This window comes from Borostomias antarcticus (genome assembly GCF_949987555.1).
Source record: "Borostomias antarcticus genome assembly, chromosome: 4".
Classification (NCBI taxonomy): Eukaryota; Metazoa; Chordata; class Actinopteri; order Stomiiformes; family Stomiidae; genus Borostomias; species Borostomias antarcticus.
The window spans coordinates 8141318-8162174 of record NC_140237.1 but is presented as its reverse complement, the minus strand read 5'-3'; the positions used below and the strand labels follow the sequence as shown (position 1 = coordinate 8162174).

Below are 20857 nucleotides of genomic sequence, written 5' to 3'. Positions count from 1 at the left end.
CCAGGAGTTTTTTAAAATGTGTATTATTTTACCGTTTTTTAACTTCAAGACACTCCAAATTACTCCTTACAGTAAGGACATTTCCCTGAAAAAACAAAAGCATTATGTGAAATTGATTCTCCTCACAGGCAGCAGCCAAACAATGTCCACAGCGAACATTACTGCTGCCTGGCTGCAACTAGCGAGGCATTCTAGAACTTGCCAGCTAACATTAGTTAGCCACGCTCTGCTAACATTAGTTAGCCACGCTCTGGCTCGCAACACAATCTTACAACGTGGAAGCCTTACCTGGGGAGAAATCGGTATGAATGCTGAACAACGTGAATAAACTATTTTTAGTTTTGCAGACAAATAATCCTAAAGGCAGATGAGATGAGTTGCAAGCAAACGTTAATTTGGTTTAAGGCTCTGTCAACATGCCAAAGCAAGCTGCTAGCTAGCAAAGCAGATAGCCACGTCAGCGATTACACCGCAATATCTGTAGGGTAAATTAAAATTTAAAAAAAAGGAAAAATGAAAAGCTTTTAGAATCCTTAATTCGGTCAATACTGCTGTCCAGTAGAGGGCGAGGTGAGAGGTGAGAGGTCAAAGGTGGTCAGCTCTACCTTTGCTCTGTGGGGGGTTCTGGCTGCGGTCCCTCAGCACGTTGATCTCGTAGACGGGGCCGTACGGCTCAAACAGCTCCCTCAGCTGCTCCTCCGACCAGGAGCGCGGGATCTGACCCACAAACATCTTGATGGCGTCGATGTCGGGCTGGTCCGGGTGCTCTAGAGACCCGTTCATCTTCTTAGCTCTGAGGAGAGAGAGAGAGAGAGAGAGGTCAGTAAGTAGAGAGAGGGGGGGAGAGAGAGGTCAGTAAGTAGAGAGAGAGGGGGAGAGAGAGGTCAGTAAGGTAGAGAGAGAGGGGGAGAGAGAGGTTAGTAAGTAGAGAGAGAGGGGGAGAGAGAGGTCAGTAAGGTAGATTGAGGGGGGGAGAGAGAGAGAGAGAGAGAGAGGTCAGTAAGGTAGAGAGAGGGGGAGAGAGAGGTCAGTAAGGTAGAGAGAGAGGGAGAGAGAGAGGTTAGTAAGTAGAGAGAGAGGGGGAGAGAGAGGTCAGTAAGGTAGATTGAGGGGGGGAGAGAGAGAGAGAGAGGTCAGTAAGGTAGAGAGAGAGGGGGAGAGAGAGGTCAGTAAGTAGAGAGAGGGGAGAGAGAGGTCAGTAAGGTAGAGAGAGAGAGGGGGAGAGAGAGAGAGGTCAGTAAGGTAGAGAGAGAGAGGTCAGTAAGTAGAGAGAGAGGGGGAGAGAGAGAGGTCAGTAAGGTAGAGAGAGAGGGGGAGAGAGAGGTCAGTAAGGTAGAGAGAGAGGGGGGGAGAGAGAGAGAGGTCAGTAAGTAGAGAGAGAGGGGGAGAGAGAGGTCAGTAAGGTAGAGAGAGAGGTCAGTAAGTAGAGAGAGAGGGGGAGAGAGAGAGAGAGAGGTCAGTAAGGTAGAGAGAGAGGGGGAGAGAGAGGTCAGTAAGGTAGAGAGAGAGGGGGAGAGAGAGGTCAGTAAGGTAGAGAGAGAGGGGGGGAGAGAGAGAGAGAGGTCAGTAAGTAGAGAGAGAGGGGGAGAGAGAGAGGTCAGTGAGTAGAGAGAGAGGGGGAGAGAGAGAGGTCAGTAAGGTAGAGAGAGAGGGGGAGAGAGAGGTCAGTAAGGTAGAGAGAGAGGGGGAGAGAGAGAGGTCAGTAAGGTAGAGAGAGAGGGGGAGAGAGAGGTCAGTAAGGTAGAGAGAGAGGGGGGGAGAGAGAGGTCAGTAAGGTAGAGAGAGAGGGGGGGAGAGAGAGAGAGAGGTCAGTAAGTAGAGAGAGAGAGAGAGAGAGAGAGAGGTCAGTAAGTAGAGAGAGGGGGGGAGAGAGAGGTCAGTAAGTAGAGAGAGAGAGAGAGAGAGAGAGAGAGGTCAGTAAGTAGAGAGAGGGGGGGAGAGAGAGGTCAGTAAGTAGAGAGAGGGAGAGAGAGAGAGGTCAGTAAGGTAGAGAGAGAGGGGGAGAGAGAGAGAGAGAGAGGTCAGTAAGGTAGAGAGAGAGGGGGAGAGAGAGAGAGAGAGGTCAGTAAGGTAGAGAGAGAGGGGGAGAGAGAGAGAGAGAGAGGTCAGTAAGGTAGAGAGAGGGAGAGAGAGAGGTCAGTAAGGTAGAGAGAGAGGGGGGGAGAGAGAGAGAGAGAGGTCAGTAAGGTAGAGAGAGGGGGAGAGAGAGAGAGGTCAGTAAGTAGAGAGAGGGGGAGAGAGAGAGAGAGGTCAGTAAGGTAGAGAGAGAGGGAGAGAGAGAGATCAGTAAGGTAGAGAGAGAAAGTGAGGAGGGAGAGAGAAAGGGTTGGGATTAGAGTCTCCAGTGCTGAGAAGGTCTGGCTGGACTCCATCCACCATTTGTGGATATGTGGGAAATAACGCTGTATTTCTTTAAACCAATCACAATTGTGTTCAGCAAAGCCACCTTGTTGTTTCATATAGTCTGGGAGAATCTCCCAACGCCACTGATTGGCCGAGAGAGAGAGAGAGAGAGAGAGAGAGAGAGAGAGAGAGCGAGAGAGAGAGAGAGAGAGATGGTAAACAACTAGACATACTTGTATGCCTATTTGTTTTTAATGCCATGATGTTTTGGTGTTGAGGTGCCTGAAGAGAGTGCCTCCATGTCCTCGATCTAGACCTGGAGGAACCCAACACTCGAGGTTCCACCCGACCGGAGAACCCTCCAGTAACTAAGAGGACCTTCTGATCCCTCCAGTAACTAAGAGGACCTTCTGATCCAGGATGAGGCGACGGCCTTCGCCTTCCATCTCCAGATGTTCAGCAACCGCAAATAAATCATCCTGCTTCTTATACGAGATGTGAAGTATGTGTTTTACTAGGCTACATGTAGCCTGCTAGTGGAGTTAAACAACATCTGGCGCTGTGAGCATACTTGGTAGAACATATATACTAACTGGTGATGATACTTTGTAGAACATATATACTAACTGGTGATGATACTTTATAGAACATATATACTAACTGGTGATGATACTTTGTAGAACATATATACTAACTGGTGATGATTCGTTACCCCTCCAACTCTTCACAAAGCCCTCCAGCCTAGACGACCCCTGCTGCTCCACAGAGATGAAACCAACACTGTACACACAACTGTACCAACACATCCAGCCTAGCCTAACCTAACCAGCCTAGCCTAACCTTACCAGCCTAGCCTAGCCTAACCAGCCTAGCTAACCTAACCAGCCTAGCCTAACCAGCCTAGCTAACCTAACCAGCCTAGCCTAGCCTAACCAGCCTAGCCTAGCCTAACCAGCCTAGCTAACCTAAGCAGCCTAGCCTAACCTAGCCAGCCTAGCCTAACCAGCCTAGCCTAACCTAACCAGCCTAGCCTAACCAGCCTAGCCTAACCAGCCTAGCCTAGCCTAACCTAACCAGCCTAGCCTAACCTAACCAGCCTAGCCTAACCTAGCCAGCCTAGCCTAACACATCCAGCCTAACCTAACCAGCCTAACCTAACCAGCCTAGCCTAACCAGCCTAGCCTAACCAGCCTAGCCTAACCTAACCAGCCTAGCCTAACCTAACCAGCCTAGCCTAACCTAGCCAGCCTAGCCTAACACATCCAGCCTAACCTAACCAGCCTAGCCTAACCTAACCAGCCTAGCCTAACCAGCCTAGCCTAACCAGCCTAGCCTAACCTAACCAGCCTAGCCTAACCTAACCAGCCTAGCCTAGCCTAACCTAACCAGCCTAGCCTAACACATCCAGCCTAGCCTAACCTAACCAGCCTAGCCTAACCTAACCAGCCTAGCCTAACCTAACCAGCCTAGCCTAACACATCCAGCCTAGCCTAACACATCCAGCCTAGCCTAACCTAACCAGCCTAGCCTAACCTAACCAGCCTAGCCTAACACATCCAGCCTAGCCTAACACATCCAGCCTAGCCTAACACATCCAGCCTAGCCTAACACATCCAGCCTAGCCTAACACATCCAGCCTAGCCTAACACATCCAGCCTAGCCTAATACATCCAGCCTAGCCTAACACATCCAGCCTAGCCTTACCTAGCCAGCCTAGCCTAACCTAACCAGCCTAGCCTAACCTAACCAGCCTAGCCTAACACATCCAGCCTAGCCTAACCTAGCCAGCCTAGCCTTACCTAACCAGCCTAGCCTAACCTAACCAGCCTAGCCTAACCTAACCAGCCTAGCCTAACCAGCCTAGCCTAACCTAACCTAACCAGCCTAGCCTAACCTAACCAGCCTAGCCTAACACATCCAGCCTATCCTAACACATCCAACCTAGCCTAACACATCCAGCCTAGCCTAACCAGCCTAGCCTAACCTAACCAGCCTAGCCTAACACATCCAGCCTAGCCTAACACATCCAGCCTAGCCTAACCTAGCCAGCCTAGCCTAACCAGCCTAACCTAACCAGCCTAGCCTAACCTTACCAGCCTAACCTTACCAGCCTAGCCTAACCTAACCAGCCTAGCCTAACCTTACCAGCCTAGCCTAACCTAACCAGCCTAGCCTAACACATCCAGCCTATCCTAACACATCCAACCTAGCCTAACACATCCAGCCTAGCCTAACACATCCAGCCTAGCCTAACCAGCCTAGCCTAACCTAGCCAGCCTAGCCTAACCTTACCAGCTTAGCCTAACCTTACCAGCCTAGCCTAACCAACCTTGCCTAGTTCAGCTAGTTACACAAGATACACAAGTCAGCTTCAATTCATTGTGTGTTGGGCAAGAATTAACCTAATTACAGATGACAAGAGTCCAGCTAGTAATCAGTGTAAAAGACTAGAGTTAAGCTAGTTAGAAGAGCAGAAAGCTACTCACACAGGACTTGAGTTCAGAGAGCAATGATCCACCATCATCTCCGGTAAGAAGTCCAGTTTAAAGGAGGCCATGTTTGTTCGCAGGAACCCCTCCAGAGCAACAGGTCAGAACGTGGACAACAACCTCGCAACGAGTCACCGAGCAGAGGAGCGGAGACGAGGAGGAGAGAAGAGGAGGAGAGGAGAGGAGGAGAGGAGCGGAGGAGAGAAGAAGAGGAGGAGAGACCGGGAAGGATACGCAGAGTCTATCCTCATGGGAGACCCGTCCGAAACCACACGTCACAAAAAAAAACTTCCAAGACACTCGAACACGGGAGCGACGGCTCCACTCAGACCGGACGAGGGTGAGGCTGTGATCTGGAGGAGAGGAGGAGGAGGACAGACAACGAGCTCTGCTGGAGCAGGCGGGCGGCAGAGAGGGACTAGCCAGGCAGCGCGGAGTCAGACAGCCCAGTAAAGGCTGTGGCCCCGGGGCCACAATGAAAGTGCTGATGGGCCCCGGCCCTTTGTGCCGGTTTCTCCTATGCCAGCAGATCTGCCGCGGCCTCAGACAAACAGGCTGTCAGATGGATGGCGATAAGGCCAGCTGAGCAGCAGGAATGAAAGGCCGGCCGGGGGCGGTAATCCCTGCGCTCCTAGTGGAACGGGGACAATCAAGTTCCGGCCCTGCTGGCCTGGGGGTCATATGACAGTGGCTGTATCACACACACACACACGCACGCACGCACGCACGCGCACGCACGCACACTCACTCACTCACTCTCACACACGCACACTCACTCTCACACACTCACACACACACACACTCACACACACACACACACACACACACACTCACACACACTCACCCACTCTCACACACACTCACTCACTCTGTCACACACACTCACTCACTCTCACTCGCTCTCACACACACGCTCACACACACATGCTCACACACACACACACACACACACACACTCACACACACTCACTCTCTCACACACACACACACACGCTCACACACACATGCCCACACACACGCTCACACACACCCCAACCCCCCCGACCTGTGGGAGTAGCCTGTGGCATCACGACCAGAGGACACAATAACAACCCAGAGTAAACATGCTGGTGGGCTCTTTGTCCCTCGGTCTCTGTCACAACCTGGTCTGTCAACACGCTGCTCCCCTCCGCTGTGTAACAACAGCACCAGAGAACAGACCTGGAGATCACTGAGCTGATTACACCAGCCCAGCCCAGGTGGAGGAGGGGGGAGGAGAGAGAGGGAGTCTTACCCCCCCCAGGGGGGAGGAGGGAGTCTTACCCCCCCAGGGTGGAGGAGGAGGGAGGAGAGAGAGGGAGTCTCACCCCCCCAGGGTGGAGGAGGAGGGGGGAGGAGAGAGAGAGTCTCACCCCCCTCAGGGTGGAGGAGGGGGGGGAGGAGAGAGAGGGAGTCTCACCCCCCCAGGGTGGAGGAGGGGGGGGGGAGAGAGGGAGTCTCACCCCCTCAGGGTGGAGGAGGAGGGGGGGGGGAGAGAGGGAGTCTCACCCCCCCAGGGTGGAGGAGGAGGGGGGGGGGAGAGAGGGAGTCTCACCCCCTCAGGGTGGAGGAGGAGGGGGGGGGGAGAGAGGGAGTCTCACCCCTCAGGGTGGAGGAGGGGGGAGGAGAGAGAGGGAGTCTCACCCCCCCAGGGTGGAGGAGGAGGGGGGAGGAGAGAGAGGGAGTCTCACCCCCCCAGGGTGGAGGAGGGGGGGGGGGGGGAGAGGGAGTCTCACCCCCCCAGGGTGGAGGAGGGGGGGGGGGGGGAGAGGGAGTCTTACCCCCCCAGGGTGACGGGGGGGGGGGGGGGGAGAGGGAGTCTCACCCCCCCAGGGTGGAGGAGGGGGGGGGGGGAGAGAGGGAGTCTTACCCCCCCAGGGTGGAGGAGGGGGGGGGGAGAGGGAGTCTTACCCCCCCAGGGTGGAGGAGGGGGGGGGAGAGAGGGAGTCTTACCCCCCCAGGGTGGAGGAGGGGGGGGGAGAGAGGGAGTCTCACCCCCCCAGGGTGGAGGAGGGGGGGGGGGGGAGAGAGGGAGTCTTACCCCCCCAGGGTGGAGGAGGGGGGGGGAGAGAGGGAGTCTTACCCCCCCAGGGTGGAGGAGGGGGGGGGAGAGAGGGAGTCTCACCCCCCCAGGGTGGAGGAGGGGGGGGGGGGAGAGAGGGAGTCTTACCCCCCCAGGGTGGAGGAGGGGGGGGGGGGAGAGGGAGTCTTACCCCCCCAGGGTGGAGGAGGAGGAGAGAGAGGGAGTCTCACCCCCCCAGGGTGGAGGAGGGGGGGGGGAGAGAGGGAGTCTTACCCCCCTCAGGGTGGAGGAGGGAGGAGGAGAGAGAGGGAGTCTTACCCCCCCCAGGGTGGAGGAGGGGGGGGGAGAGAGGGAGTCTTACCCCCCCAGGGTGGAGGAGGGGGGGAGAGAGGGAGTCTTACCCCCCCAGGGTGGAGGAGGGGGGGGGGGGGGGGGGAGAGAGGGAGTCTTACCCCCCCAGGGTGGAGGAGGGGGGGGGAGAGAGGGAGTCTTACCCCCCCAGGGTGGAGGAGGGGGGGGGGGGGGGGAGAGGGAGTCTTACCCCCCCAGGGTGGAGGAGGGGGGGGGGAGAGAGGGAGTCTTACCCCCCCAGGGTGGAGGAGGGGGGGGGGGGAGAGAGGGAGTCTTACCCCCCCAGGGTGGAGGAGGGGGGGGGGGAGAGAGGGAGTCTTACCCCCCCAGGGTGTTGGTGTCCAGGCCAGAGAGGGGCAGCTCACACTGGGCATGCTGCTCCTGGGACAGGTACAGACCCTCAGACTCCAGGCTATCCATCCAGGGCTGTTCACTACACTACACACACACGCACACACACACACACACACAGGACAGCACAGGACACACATGGATCACACTTAGGAAGAGACAGGAGAAACAAACAAACACACACATTATATGTATTCACACACACACTCACGCACGTACACACACACACATATACACACACAAATACACAACAGTGCAAAACAAACACCTAACACAGAGAGGACCCAAGGTGAGTGTGTGAGGGAGGAGAGGATGGAGGAGGGGAGTGTCTGAAGGAGGGGAGGAGAGGATGGAAGAGGGGAGTGTTTAAAGGAGGAGAGGAGAAGACAGAGGAGGGGAGTGTTTGAAGGAGGAGGAGAGAGGACAGAGGAGGGGAGTGTCTGAAGGAGGAGAGGACGGAGGAGGGGAGTGTTTGAAGGAGGAGAGGACGGAGGAGGGGAGTGTTTGAAGGAGGAGAGGAGAGGACAGAGGAGGGGAGTGTCTGAAGGAGGAGAGGACTGAGGAGGGAAGTGTTTGAAGGAGGAGAGGACAGGAGGGGAGTGTCTGAAGGAGGAGAGGAGAACACCATACAGACAGGACAGAAGACAGCTGACCTACAGATGACCGACAGAAAGAACAAGCAGCTGTGCTACAGGAAAGGACCTGAGGATACTAGAGCTACAGGTTAACTCTGACAAGTCCTAGACCACCTACAAATATGACACAGACCACCTACAAATATGACCTAGACCACCTACAAATATGACCTCGATGACCTACAGATTCCACGGTCTAAAGGATCCAGCCAGTCAGTCAGTCTGCCAGTCTAACAGTCGACCAGCTCAACAGCCAGCCAGCCACTCAGACAGTCTGTCAGATAGTCGGTTGAAAAAGTCAGCCAGACATCCAGCCTCTTCATCAGCCAGCAAGTCATTCAACCAGAGACAGGCCGTCAGACAAACAGGCAGCCAGAGGCAAGTCATTCAACCAGAGACAGGCAGTCAGATGAACAGGCAGCCAGATGAACTTTGGGTATGAGGTGGGTAATGGCCGCCTTCTTGCCGAGACCTCCTCCAGCGGCGAGGCTCGGCCACCGTGACACATGATGACTGTCAAGTCCGTCTTTTGCAGCACATTCATTTCTGCGCACCTGCAGTCAAGCGCGGGCAGCGCTCCAGAGGAGGAGACGCGTGGCAGACAGCTAAAAGCAAGTGTATCAAGGCTCGAGACTGTTTCTACAGTGCCTGTGTGTGTGTGGGGGGGGGAGGGGGGGGGGGTCTGGTGCAGGCAGGGGGTAGGGTACTATAGTAACTACTTTATGGCCTATCTGCCGTATGAGGGAGAAGGTGTTAGTGAGGGTCCCAAACTCACCCTGCGTTCTGCTCGTCACGATGGAATCTGCCCTCTCCTCTGGCGCTGCTGGAAATGATAACACTACACCTGAAGTGATGACACTACAATCCATACGATCACAAGTGTTCAATAAAAAACATGCCTCTATAAACCCTACATTGTATAGCTTGTCCTACAGCCTCCGCCATCTCCACCCTGTCATCAAGCCCACCACCCCACCCCACCCCTCCTCTCGCCCACAGGAAAAGCCTGCAGCTGGGGATCATATTACCCATGCTAGCACACATGATGGCTGCTTTACCGGCATGAGGCTACAGGGCCTTGGCCCTGGCAAAAGCATTGCAACATTATCAAACGATAGCTTGACTATCATGTGAGTGCCTGGCTAACCTGCTGTAACTGTAGCTGTCTGGGGAAGGACTGACTCCAGCCTGATGTCACGGTCACAGGTAGAGCAGGGCTCTGACTGCTGATGTAACTACAGCTGATTACAGCCTGGAGCAAAACCTCTCCCATGTCCTTGTTTGTCTAAGGGAGCCAAGTCAAGTATGCGCAGGTCATTTAAAGCACATTGATTTCGTTTACTGATGTGTCTCTGCAAACAAATAGACAAAGCCAGGTGGCCAGGTTGGCTGTAAACACACACACACACACACACACTCTTCCTCTGCAAGACGTTTACAGAAAGCTAGGACCGTCCACTCGGTCGATATGACCGTAGGAAACAGTGGTGTCGGACGGGGCGCATAGAGGCCGATGGTTTAACAAACACTAGTCTACCCCACAGCACGGCAGGGTGGACAGACTGAGAGACAAGCCTCTCCTGGTTGTCTGACGGCTTCATGCTCAGGACACCGTCCGACGGCTGCGACTCTAATGGTGCGTTCGTTTGTGGTCGGAGGTGGCAAGTCGCAAGTGGGAAAAAACCTACCTCCGACCTGTGTGCATTCAAGCTATATACCATTATATCCCAGTTACCTAGTTATATCACAGTTACCTAGTTATATCACAGTTACCTAGTTATATCACAGTTACCTAGTTATATCTAGTGCATTCGAGCAACTGGGGGCTGAGAAACATCCGAATTTGCGACGAGGAAGTGTGAGTTCATGCGGTGTTTTATTTAATCATTCCTAGTAGCAAGTCGCAATTTGCCACCTCCCAGTTATAAACGAACACACCATAACTCGACCTCGATCTGCCCATATCCGAGGGTGGGTGGGTGTGTTGGCGGGGCGGGGGTTAGCTAGCAACCCAGACAGGCCCGGAATGCTAAGCCAAGATTATCAAAATATTGTTGATAATGCATTCAAAGGGGGTCGCGTCTGTGGACAAGAGTCCCACCTAATAATACATTATTAGGTAATACGTCCATGACAACATGCTGGTGTTATTCCCTTTAAGCCATGACGCATATTCAACATATCCAGACGAAGCTAACAGGTTAGCATGTGTGCTAATATCAGCTGTGATGACCAAACATGCCCTGTCTACATCTGACAGCTGGCTAGCCACTCAGCTAGCTGAATTAGCTGGGAAATACTCTTTCCAACTGCCAATCGACTTACCTGTGTCGTCTTAACTTAAAAGGCCACTTGTCAAAGCTGTGACTAGTTAGTTAGTTAGTTCCCACTGTCTTAATAGAAAGCTGGCTCCGTTATATTTCTCAACAGCAGCTTACTTCTTCACTTGTGGTTAGCTTGATGCTACATGCAGGGGAAGCTGTGCAAAATGGCCGTCTTTCCTGAATTTACCACTAGAGTCAAGGAAAGGGGAACGGGGGTGGAACCGTCCTAGATAAGGTTGACGACTAGATATGTCCCCGGTGTGGGAACAGAGTGGCCACAAGACCAAAGACAGACAAATGTCAAGTGACAGACCGGCTTTGTCTGTATCTGCCGTTGGAGACGGACATCAATGTTTTCTTAACAAAGTGTCCCCTTCTGTTGGAACATGGTAACGTCGGGAGGGCGTTTGTGGACTGCTTGTTCGCTGTCCTGCCTGCCTGCCTAGGGGGGGACAGACAGACAGGCTGGGCTCTGGACACAATCTGTCCACCTAGACACTTTCACCACGACACACATAAAGCTTCCCCATCAGTCCATTTAGCGAGAGGAGAGAAACGGACACCATTGAAAGCAGGCGAACTTTGATCTGCTGTAGTTTGACACCCGTGCCACAAGAGGCGACCTACTTCAGGGGTGACTGGACGGTGTTGCGCAAGGCACATCCGAAGAAGTAGCAGTGAACCCATGTTATATTATACCTCCATGACCCATGTACTGATCAGGATCTCGACCCACTCAAGTAACGTTAGTGCCTAAACTTCTCCATTAAACGTGTGATCATCATGTCTGTGTTAGCTAGACTGCTGTTTTACCCCACGTTAGCCTACAATGTGGTCATGGAGAAAGTGTCCTCCAGGCGCTGGTACGACCGGGTAGATCAGACCATCATACTGGGAGCTCTGCCCTTCCGATCTATGACTGAGGAGGTATGCTGGCTAACTAAGTATCTAACTAAGTATCTAACTAAGTATGCATGTGTTTTTTTTTACTGGCTAATAATGGAATCAACCATCAGTAAATATATGAATATTTTCCTGTTTCCAGCTGGTGCAGAAAGAGAATGTCCGAGGGGTCATAACCATGAACGAGGAATATGAAACAAAATACTTCTGCAACTCGGAAGAGGTAGCTAAAGATTAATTATTTTGTCTGTGCACCCAATTCCAAGCTTTAAGTATAGCTGGCTAACGTGGCTGCCAAGGTCATCTAGACTCTGACTCTGTCTGTGTTTATGTTCAAAGTTTAAGCAGTAAATCGGCCTGAGATGCATAGTGTGTGTGCTTCTAACCTGTCATGTGTGTGTGTGTGTGTGTGTGTGTGTGTGTGCGTGTGCGTGTGTGTGTGTGTGTGTGTAGGAGTGGAGAGCAGCAGGCGTGGAGCAGTTGAGGTTGAGTACGGTGGACCTCACGGGGGTTCCTAGTATGGAGAACCTCCACAGAGGGGTGGCGTTCACCCTGGAGCACCGTCAGAACGGCCGCAGTGTGTACATCCACTGCAAGGCAGGCCGCTCGCGCAGCGCCACCCTGGCCGCAGCCTGCCTCATACGGGTGAGTCCAGGCTGCCATGTCCCCACTGGTAGTGGAGCATATATACGGTTGTGAGTTTGAGTGAGAGAGAGAGGGGTCTGTATGTGTGTATGTGGGTATAGGCATAAATCTGTTTTCTCTGTTCACAGTTACACTGTTTTAGTCCAGAAGAAGCCTGCCAGATGTTGGCCTCCATCCGACCACATATTTGGGTACGATCTGCACAGCTGGAGATGCTCCGACTGTACCATCAGCAAGTCTGTGGAGGGAGGGGCAGCTAGGGCTGTCGAGTCTGCCATGAAGACGGTGTTGCTCTCCCACTGAAATTGTATAAATATAAAAACAGTGTGAAGATGGACATTCTGCAATCTGAAGGGTTGTGTTTTCAGAGCTGTCACTCTGCTATGTCAAGAAGGCTTATGAAGTTCACGGGGGGTATTTTCTGTACTGTATACTATATAGCCCATTGGAACATTAAACCTAAAGTTTGGTGGATGGGACATCATAGTGACAACCAGTACCTGTTTTGTTTTTTTAATGAACTACAATGGTGCTGCTTGCCATTACTGACCGTCTTAGTGAACAGTTGTCAGGTTCACAATGGTATTCTATAATGCAATATGACATTCAACCCAAAGTTTGGTGGATGGGTCATCATATTAGCGACAACCAGTACATGTTTTATAAAAGACAGTGCTGTCTGCCATTACTGACCATCTTAGTTCATGGAAAGATCATTTATACACTGTCTGTTTGTGAAAAGATTATTATACAAGTATGTTGCTTACCGTTCCATTCACTGAAGCTATGAACAATTACAATACATTTATATACATGTTTTTGGAGGGAAGTTTTACTCGTTGTCTAATCGATTAAACGCTTTAAAACCGTTCAATAAACGATAGATTCAAACCATGCTCGTTTACTCCAGATCTGAAGGGGGCGACAGAGAACGGGCTCACGGTTCGCTTGAAGAAGGACATTCAACATGGCGGCGTCGTTCGTTCGTCTTATCCGCGGAGGACTGTGCCGTAGTTTAAATGGTATTTACTCTACATTGTAATCTAGAGATTTTCGCCAACATCATGCTTAGTTCCGTCTATTCTCGTGCGGTGCCATTCATTTGTTTATTGCCAAGACAGGAGTTAAAGTGATGATCTGCAGTCGGATGTTTCGCGGTGACCTTCCGTCAAACTGGCTCGTTAGCTAACGTTATGGTGCGTTCGTTTATAACTGGGAGGTGGTAAATTGCGACTTGCTACTAGGAATGATTAAATAAAACACCTCATGAACTCGCACTTCCTCGTCGCAAATTCGGATATGTTTCTCAGCCCCCAGTTGCTCGAATGCACTAGATATAATGGTATGATCGTTTGTGGTCGGAGGTGGCAAGTCGCAAGTGGCAAAATACCTACCTCCGACCTGTGTGCATTCGAGCTATATACCATTATATCACAGTTACCTAGTTATATCTATATACCATTATATCACAGTTACCTAGTTATATCTAGTGCATTCGAGCAACTGGGGGCTGAGAAACATCCGAATTTGCGACGAGGAAGTGCGAGTTCATGAGGTGTTTTATTTAATCATTCCTAGTAGCAAGTCGCAATTTGCCACCTCCCAGTTATAAACGAACGCACCATAAGTACTGTATGACTACTGTTAGTACTGCATGACTACTGTTAGTACTGTATGATTACTGTTAGTACTGCATGACTACTGTTAGTACTGTATGACTACTGTTAGTACTGTATGACTACCGTTAGTACTGTATGACTACTGTTAGTACTATATGACTACCGTTAGTACTGTATGACTACTGTTAGTACTGTATGACTACCGTTAGTACTGTATGACTACTGTTAGTACTGTATGACTACCGTTAGTACTGTATGACTACCGTTAGTACTGTATGACTACTGTTAGTACTGTATGACTACCGTTAGCAAGCGAGCTACCTAGTTATTACAATACTAGCTGATACATGTGCTCCCTGGACTGGGACTGAGCTGTCCGAGGCGCAGTGTTGGTGTAACGTTATCTTATTAAATAACGGGTCGAGCAGCAGCTTAGTTGATGTTTGAGAGACATGCTAACAAGTTGGCTCGATAGCAAACCGGCATTTTTAGCTAAATTAATGTATGTCAGTAAACAAACTAATGTGCCTTGCGAAATTATTTCTAACATTCCCAACAAACGGACACCTCCCTCTCTGTTACAGTCGCCAATCGCAGTGCATGTCTGGTTCAGGCGAGGGCGGAGACCACAACTACTGAAACAAGACGTGAGTAACTTGCTTGTTATCTTTAGTATACTCACTTCCTAGATAAACTGAGCTGGTATTGGTGCAATATTATATACTCTCGAAGTAGTAGTGAACTGTATATTTATTTGCCCAGGGACTGTGGGTGGAAATTAGCTGTCTAGCTATAACCTTGTACAGTGCATCTCTCCCTATTCTATAGGGTAAATGTCTACTGTACCTTGTCCCTGTCTTAAAAATAAATAAAATAAAAATAAAAACTCTGTCTCCTGTACCTTCACAGCCACAGTGAGACCAAAGGATGCTGTCGCTCACAACCAGCTGTCAGCGTTCGGGGAGTATGTTGCGGAGATGATGCCCAAATACGTCCAGCAGGTCCAGGTAAGTCCATCTCATCTGACCTCTTCCTCAGTGGCATGTCTACCTAGGCTGAACTAAGCTTCTCTACTAGCCTTTCACTCTCTGAACACTATTAATAAATTAATTTTGTTTCTACGGTGGGGCGTATAGCATCTGCACCATAGCCTAACTGGCATGTTAGTTTTTTACTTTATTTGGGAAGTAATCTGATTTTCTTCCAGAATTGACCAGTGGACAATGCACTCCCCAAGCTGTGTGTTGTATGCCCCCCAGGTGACGTGCTACAACGAGCTGGAGGTGATGATCCACCCTGATGGGGTTGTCCCGGTGCTGACCTTCCTCAGGGACCACACCAACGCCCAGTTTAGGAACATGATCGACCTCACTGCCGTAGACATCCCCTCACGCCAGAACCGCTTTGAGGTACTGTACCACGCCAGAGTGCTCTTTCACCACACGACCTCACTCACTACCGACAGTAGCATGGACAGTAGGCTACGCACGCAACACTACGCGCGCTCTACACTTCCTGGTGTAGCTCAGACAATCCCTGCGCGGGATTATTTTCACGGACTGCGCATGCGTATCTTGGTGTAGCTCTGCCGTCAGGGAAAAAATAGAACCACTTCCTATTTTAGAGCACGCGTAGGCCTACGCTAGGTCCGCGCTGTCCGCGTTCTCGGTGTAGCCGGTATCGTTGACATCAATTGAATCTTTCCAAACGCGAAGTACGCGCGCGCGAGTTCCACGCACGAGACGCACAAATGCAACGAAATATCAGTTAAGCGTAGCCTAATCTAGCCTATTATTATTTATGTAAGCTATGTAAAAAAGGCAGTGATTGTGGTAGCAGACGGGACCAGCACAGAGTGGAGGGACAGGTGAGAGGAGAGGATAGAGGTTGTTGAGAGGAGAGCAGGAGAAGGAAGGGGACAGGGCAGGATGAGAGATTAGAAAGAGTGATGATTTAGAAGGAATGAGTATGCAGTTAAGCATCAATGGGCATCAAACATAACCTTTTTATTAAATAAAACATTCTATCTATTATTCTCCCATAACTCAAAATTAAAGAAAGCATATTATTATATATGTAGGCTAAACATGCTGTTTCAGTATACTTTTCAATTATATATGTCTCACGATTTTGTTATTTTCATTCTTTAAAAGTCACCAGAATACAGGAAACTAGGTCTCTGAAACTTTTTTGGGGGAGGACGCCCAGACCCCATTTATTATTTCATATTGTATACGTACAGTAACATCCCTTTCCAGGTGGTTTTAAGTGATGAACTGCATAACTTGTGTTCAGTAGAGGTGATAATGGACATTTTATGCCTGTGCTACAACTTTCTGGCTCTGTGCTACAGAACTATCAACCCCTGTAGCACCAGTGCTATGTGCTAAAAAAAGTTAATGTACAGCCCTGTATGATCATATACAATGGTTCAGATCAAAACGTTGACAAAACTAGCACTTTTGAGAAAGTCTGATAATTGCTCTACCACCGTTTAGGTCATACAATGGATGTGGGTGGGCACCTTGAAAAATCATTCAAAAACATGTTAAACTCTCGATTTCAAAGACAAGAAGCTCACCGAGGGGGTAATTGTATATGATCATAACTAACCTTAAAACAGGGCTAAACATGCATTTTCCCTTTACTACTGCTTTAGCTGTTGTAATATCATGGATAGGCCTGGACAAAAGACGTGTTTGTTACCAGCGTTGTGTAGCCAGTAGGGATGAGACGGTATACCGTAAAACCATGAACCGTGGTATAAAACGCCCACGGTATTAGAACCATGACATTCCCTGTGTTAACGGTATTACGTTTACGGTATAACACAATTATGCGCTGCTGAAACTATCACATTTCAAGTTGCTTGCAACAGTTAATTTTGTAATTTAATATAAGCTTGATATTAATAAACTGAGCTTAATTACAATAGTGTGTATTTTCCATCGTGTTGCACTGTAAGGCTCTAGAACTCAGCCTATTCAAACGCCTGTGTCTAGTCGATTAAATAAACCTAAATCCTAAAAAAGCCTATTAATCGATCCAGGAAGTAGACTGGGCCCTTATCCATTCCCGACTTCCAGTTGTTAAACCGGTATAATCAAAGAAAGATGAGATGCCGCACACTGTCGCCGTTCGATACAAAATATATTAATCCTTATAAAGAGACTAAAGAGGACCTTTTATCATATATAATAATAAATAGGCTATTTTGCATGGAACGGCGAGAGTGTAGGCCTAGGCTACGGCATCTCCTCTGTCTTTGATTTTGATCACGGCACTTCAGACGGCAGGTCCCATTCCCAATGAGCTTTACAAAATAAAATATTGCAAATGTAATCTCCACCTAAACAAGCCGTTTAGTAACGTTTACAATATTGTGTGATACAGCCAGGCCTAAATAACCAATGTTGTAGCCTATAGCCTACTAGTTTTAACTCCCATCGCAGCATCCATGACCGCAGTCTCAGCCGACTTTGACATTCTGAATAAATCCACGAGATTAATGAAAGAAAGCGTCATGAAAAGGCATTGATTCTAATGGCCAATTCAATCCCAAAAAAGACTGCTTGCAATTTCCAATCACTTGCAACATTCTTGTGCAAAAGCGATTTGACAAGATATTTTAGACGCCTTGCAACAGCTACTCACAACACAATGGGGAAATTCAAATTCAGACTGCTGCAACATCACTCTCAATTTAGTTGTTTTGCCATTTTTTGGCTTAAGATTATGCCTACCTGTATCAGAAAAAGTGGCATCGTCGTTGACTGTCTTAGGTTGTGTGATTGATGTTCTAGGTCAGCCCCCACCCACTCCCCTCATCTTCATTCAAAGAAGTTAGAACGGAGATCAGATCAAGATGGCAGAGGGGAGAGAGCTTGGTGCCAGTCCCCCAGAGCTTCCATACCGTCTCATCCCTAGTAGCCAGTGTTCACTGATATACAATAAACATATCACGATATTGTTTTCACCTTGACGATACGTATTGTGACGTTTCTCTATCGCAATATATTGTGGCACGATATATTATTACACCCCTACTCCTGACCCAGCTATCCAACCAGCTACTCTGGCTACTCCCAACATGTTTAGTTTATAGCCCAGAGGAATCCTGATAGATCAGTGATGAAGTCCCCATGTGTAAATATGTGTGCTAAAAGATGGCATGTGGAGGTGTAAGTTTGTTTCTGTGTGTGTTTCGTAACAGATTGTGTACAACATGCTATCCCTGCGCTTCAACTCCCGTATCCGGATCAAGATGTACACAGACGAGCTGACCCCTGTGGACTCCGTCGTCTCTGTCCACCAGGCAGCCAACTGGTACGAGAGGGAGGTCAGTCCACACTCTCCCCACACAGACCCCATCACTATCTACATGCCCTCTAAACACAGACCCCATCACCATCTACATGCCCTCTAAACACAGACCCCATCACCATCTACATGCCCTCTAAACACAGACCCCATCTACATGTCCTCTAAACACAGACCCCATCACCATCTACATGCCCTCTAAACACACACCCCATCACCATCTACATGCCCTCTAAACACACACCCCATCACCATCTACATGTCCTCTAAACACAGACCCCATCACCATCTACATGTCCTCTAAACACAGACCCCATCACCATCTACATGCCCTCTAAACACACCCCATCACCATCTACATGCCCTCTAAACACAGACCCCATCACCACCTACATGCCCTCTAAACACACACACACACACACTCAGCAAGGGCCACATCCTAAACCAGCTCCTCTGTCCTAGTTACTAGGAACTGGATGTGAGTGAACTGGTGGTGGTGGTTGTGCTTAAAGTGCTTGCATTTTGAGGGGGGGAAATCAAGTCATGGAATACCTTGAAAACAGCCCCTTTTCAACAAAGTTCTTAAAAAAAGTCCTTGAAATAAACAAACCACATAACGCAGTCTGATATTTTGACCAAGGCTTTGTTCATCAAGTCATTATAATTTAATTTAATTGCTCAGAATCAGAAATTGCTCAGCTTTTTTCTTTTTTCTTTATATTCTGTCTAGTCAGCGTCTCGCGCTACTCCACGCCTTCTTTCTTCCTCGCGCTACTCCACGCCTTCTTTCTTCCTCCAGCACGTTATCAAAAGCTGTTAGCTACATATGCCTCAGTTTGAGAAGTGAAACAAAATGAACAGATAAAGGAATTGATTTTCTAATGTTAGAGGGGATAATCTGATGATTGATGGATGAACAACATGGATAGTAGGATGTCAGTTAGCTATCTAACGAAGCTAGAAGCTATCTTACTTGTTAGCTATATCTTAACTTGGCTTGAGTCTTTGAATTTCATTTTGTAATGTCTGTATGAACCGTGTGTGTGTGTGTGTGTGTCTGTCTGTCTCTGTGTGTGTGCGTGTGTGTGTGTGTGTGTGTGTGTGTGTGTGTGTGTGTGTGCGCGCGCGCGTGTGTGTGTGTGTGTGTGTGTGTGTGCGCGCGCATGCGTGTGTGTGTGTGTGTCCAGGTTTGGGACATGTATGGGGTGTTCTTCGCTAACCACCCAGACCTGAGGCGTATCCTGACAGACTACGGCTTTGAGGGCCACCCCTTCAGGAAGGACTTCCCCCTCTCCGGATATGTGGAGGTGAGGAACCACTGCATGCTGGGAGAATGAGTCAAATCTGCCAGTTAAGCCTCTCCTGTCTAGAGGGGACCAGAAGCTTAGCAGTCCTAACACACCTCCCCTTAGCTGCAGTCTTACCTGTGTTTCTTTGTGAATTTCTACCGAAGGTCATGTAATAAGTCATATTGGATAAAAATGAGTTTCTTCAAACTCAGACGAGGTTGTCATGGTGCCTTTAAGGGCACACAGACTGACATCTGTGAATAAGGTCTGCACACAGACATCTTTCAATGTGTGGTCTTTTCAAATGTATATGACCTTTTGAAGCTTCACAGCATCAAATTAACTTGAGATTGAATCTTCTGAAACTGATCCCGCATGTCTCCGTGTCCTGCCGCTGTCCCCCAGGTGCGTTACGATGACGAGGTGAAGCGCGTGGTGGCGGAACCCGTAGAACTCTCTCAGGAGTTCCGCAAGTTTGACCTGAACAGTCCGTGGGAGGTGTTCCCCGCTTACCGAGAGCCCAAGGACGCGCCCAAGCTGCCAGCAGGGGACACGGCACCGGAGAACAAACAATAACTCCCCCCTACCCTCCCCTCCCCTCACCTCCAGATACACCGCTCTGTCTGGACTGTAGAGTGACCCTGGTTCCTCTTCTGAATATTTATGTAAATAAAGACGTGTATGAAACAGTATTGGATTGTCTCTCTTCTTTTGTTCTTATTATCCTGATTCTAGACATGGAATGTATAAAAAAAGAAATTGTTACAGAGCCAACGTTCTTCTCAGAACTTCGGTTGCACTGGAGGCCAAAGCAACTGTTAGCTCTGTAGGTTTTTGGCACCCATGTGCTTTAAAATGTGCGTCTGTGACATCCCTTGACACGTCATTCTCTTCATTCCATGGTCCTCTGGGCTGTGTCTGTCTATGCTGCTTTGATGAAGAGACGTGACTGCCGGTGCCAACTCTACAGCTGCTGTTACTAACAGGATTAAGAGACCTTGGATGGAGGAGGCAATGACACATACCTGCTGTGCTGTTCCAGGTTTGACCACACGATGGCGCTGTGGGTGTGCTAAAATGTAAAGTAAGCTGTGATTTGTCAACTCTTACACAAGAATGAACACTGCATTTCTTTATTTTGCCAAACATTGCATTGACGCATTCACTGTATAGCTTAAGAAACACCAGAAACAGCTCATGACTGGACTGTACTAATAAGACAGGTAAGCCGTGGGCTTCAAGCCACACTGCAGTATAGCATCATCTGGCAGTCATCTGCATGGCCAGAGAGAAACACGCTAGAACATTCCACTCACCGTGATACACTGACTGCACAGAGTCACAAATAGAGATACATAGAGAGTAGACCTTTAAAGCTGTAAGCTGAAAATATTAATTAAAGGAGTACCAGTTCCTGTTTATTTTTATTTTTTCATTTTATTGTACACATTTCCATGACAGCATGCATGAAATAGATAGCTGTTCTGTCTGACGACCATTCTCTGCTATCTGAAGACTGAACATACCCTAACCCCCTCCTTGAGGCT

The 20857-nt window shown here is 49.4% G+C and overlaps 3 protein-coding genes across 3 annotated transcripts in view; 2 read left to right on the top strand and 1 right to left on the bottom strand.

Annotated features, from left to right (window-relative positions):
- The window catches only part of celf1 (cugbp, Elav-like family member 1), a gene marked incomplete at its 3' end in the record, with an annotated part of 27557 nt that extends 16891 nt beyond the window's left edge, over nt 1-10666 (bottom strand). Inside the window, exons 1-4 of the mRNA XM_084437285.1 lie at nt 10536-10666; nt 8986-9033; nt 7547-7662; nt 606-793 (exon numbers count right to left, since the gene is read on the bottom strand). Of these exons, the coding sequence (XP_084293411.1) occupies nt 606-793; nt 7547-7644 (286 nt within the window). The 5' untranslated portion in view covers nt 7645-7662; nt 8986-9033; nt 10536-10666. The remainder of the gene's footprint in view (nt 1-605; nt 794-7546; nt 7663-8985; nt 9034-10535) is intronic.
- Nucleotides 10667-11246: 580 nt separating this feature from the next.
- On the top strand, nt 11247-12762 carry ptpmt1 (protein tyrosine phosphatase mitochondrial 1). The gene is made up of 4 exons (XM_084436990.1): nt 11247-11461; nt 11580-11660; nt 11891-12082; nt 12211-12762. The coding sequence occupies exons 1-4, from the start codon at nt 11318-11320 to the stop codon at nt 12340-12342; spliced, it is 549 nt and encodes a 182-aa protein (XP_084293116.1). The 5' UTR covers nt 11247-11317; the 3' UTR covers nt 12343-12762.
- A 273-nt stretch (nt 12763-13035) lies between these two features.
- Nucleotides 13036-19984, top strand: ndufs3 (NADH:ubiquinone oxidoreductase core subunit S3). Its single transcript, XM_084436542.1, has 7 exons — nt 13036-13104; nt 14286-14348; nt 14611-14708; nt 14961-15110; nt 17915-18040; nt 19209-19328; nt 19716-19984. The coding sequence occupies exons 1-7, from the start codon at nt 13050-13052 to the stop codon at nt 19884-19886; spliced, it is 783 nt and encodes a 260-aa protein (XP_084292668.1). The 5' UTR covers nt 13036-13049; the 3' UTR covers nt 19887-19984.
- Nucleotides 19985-20857: the final 873 nt, after the last annotated feature.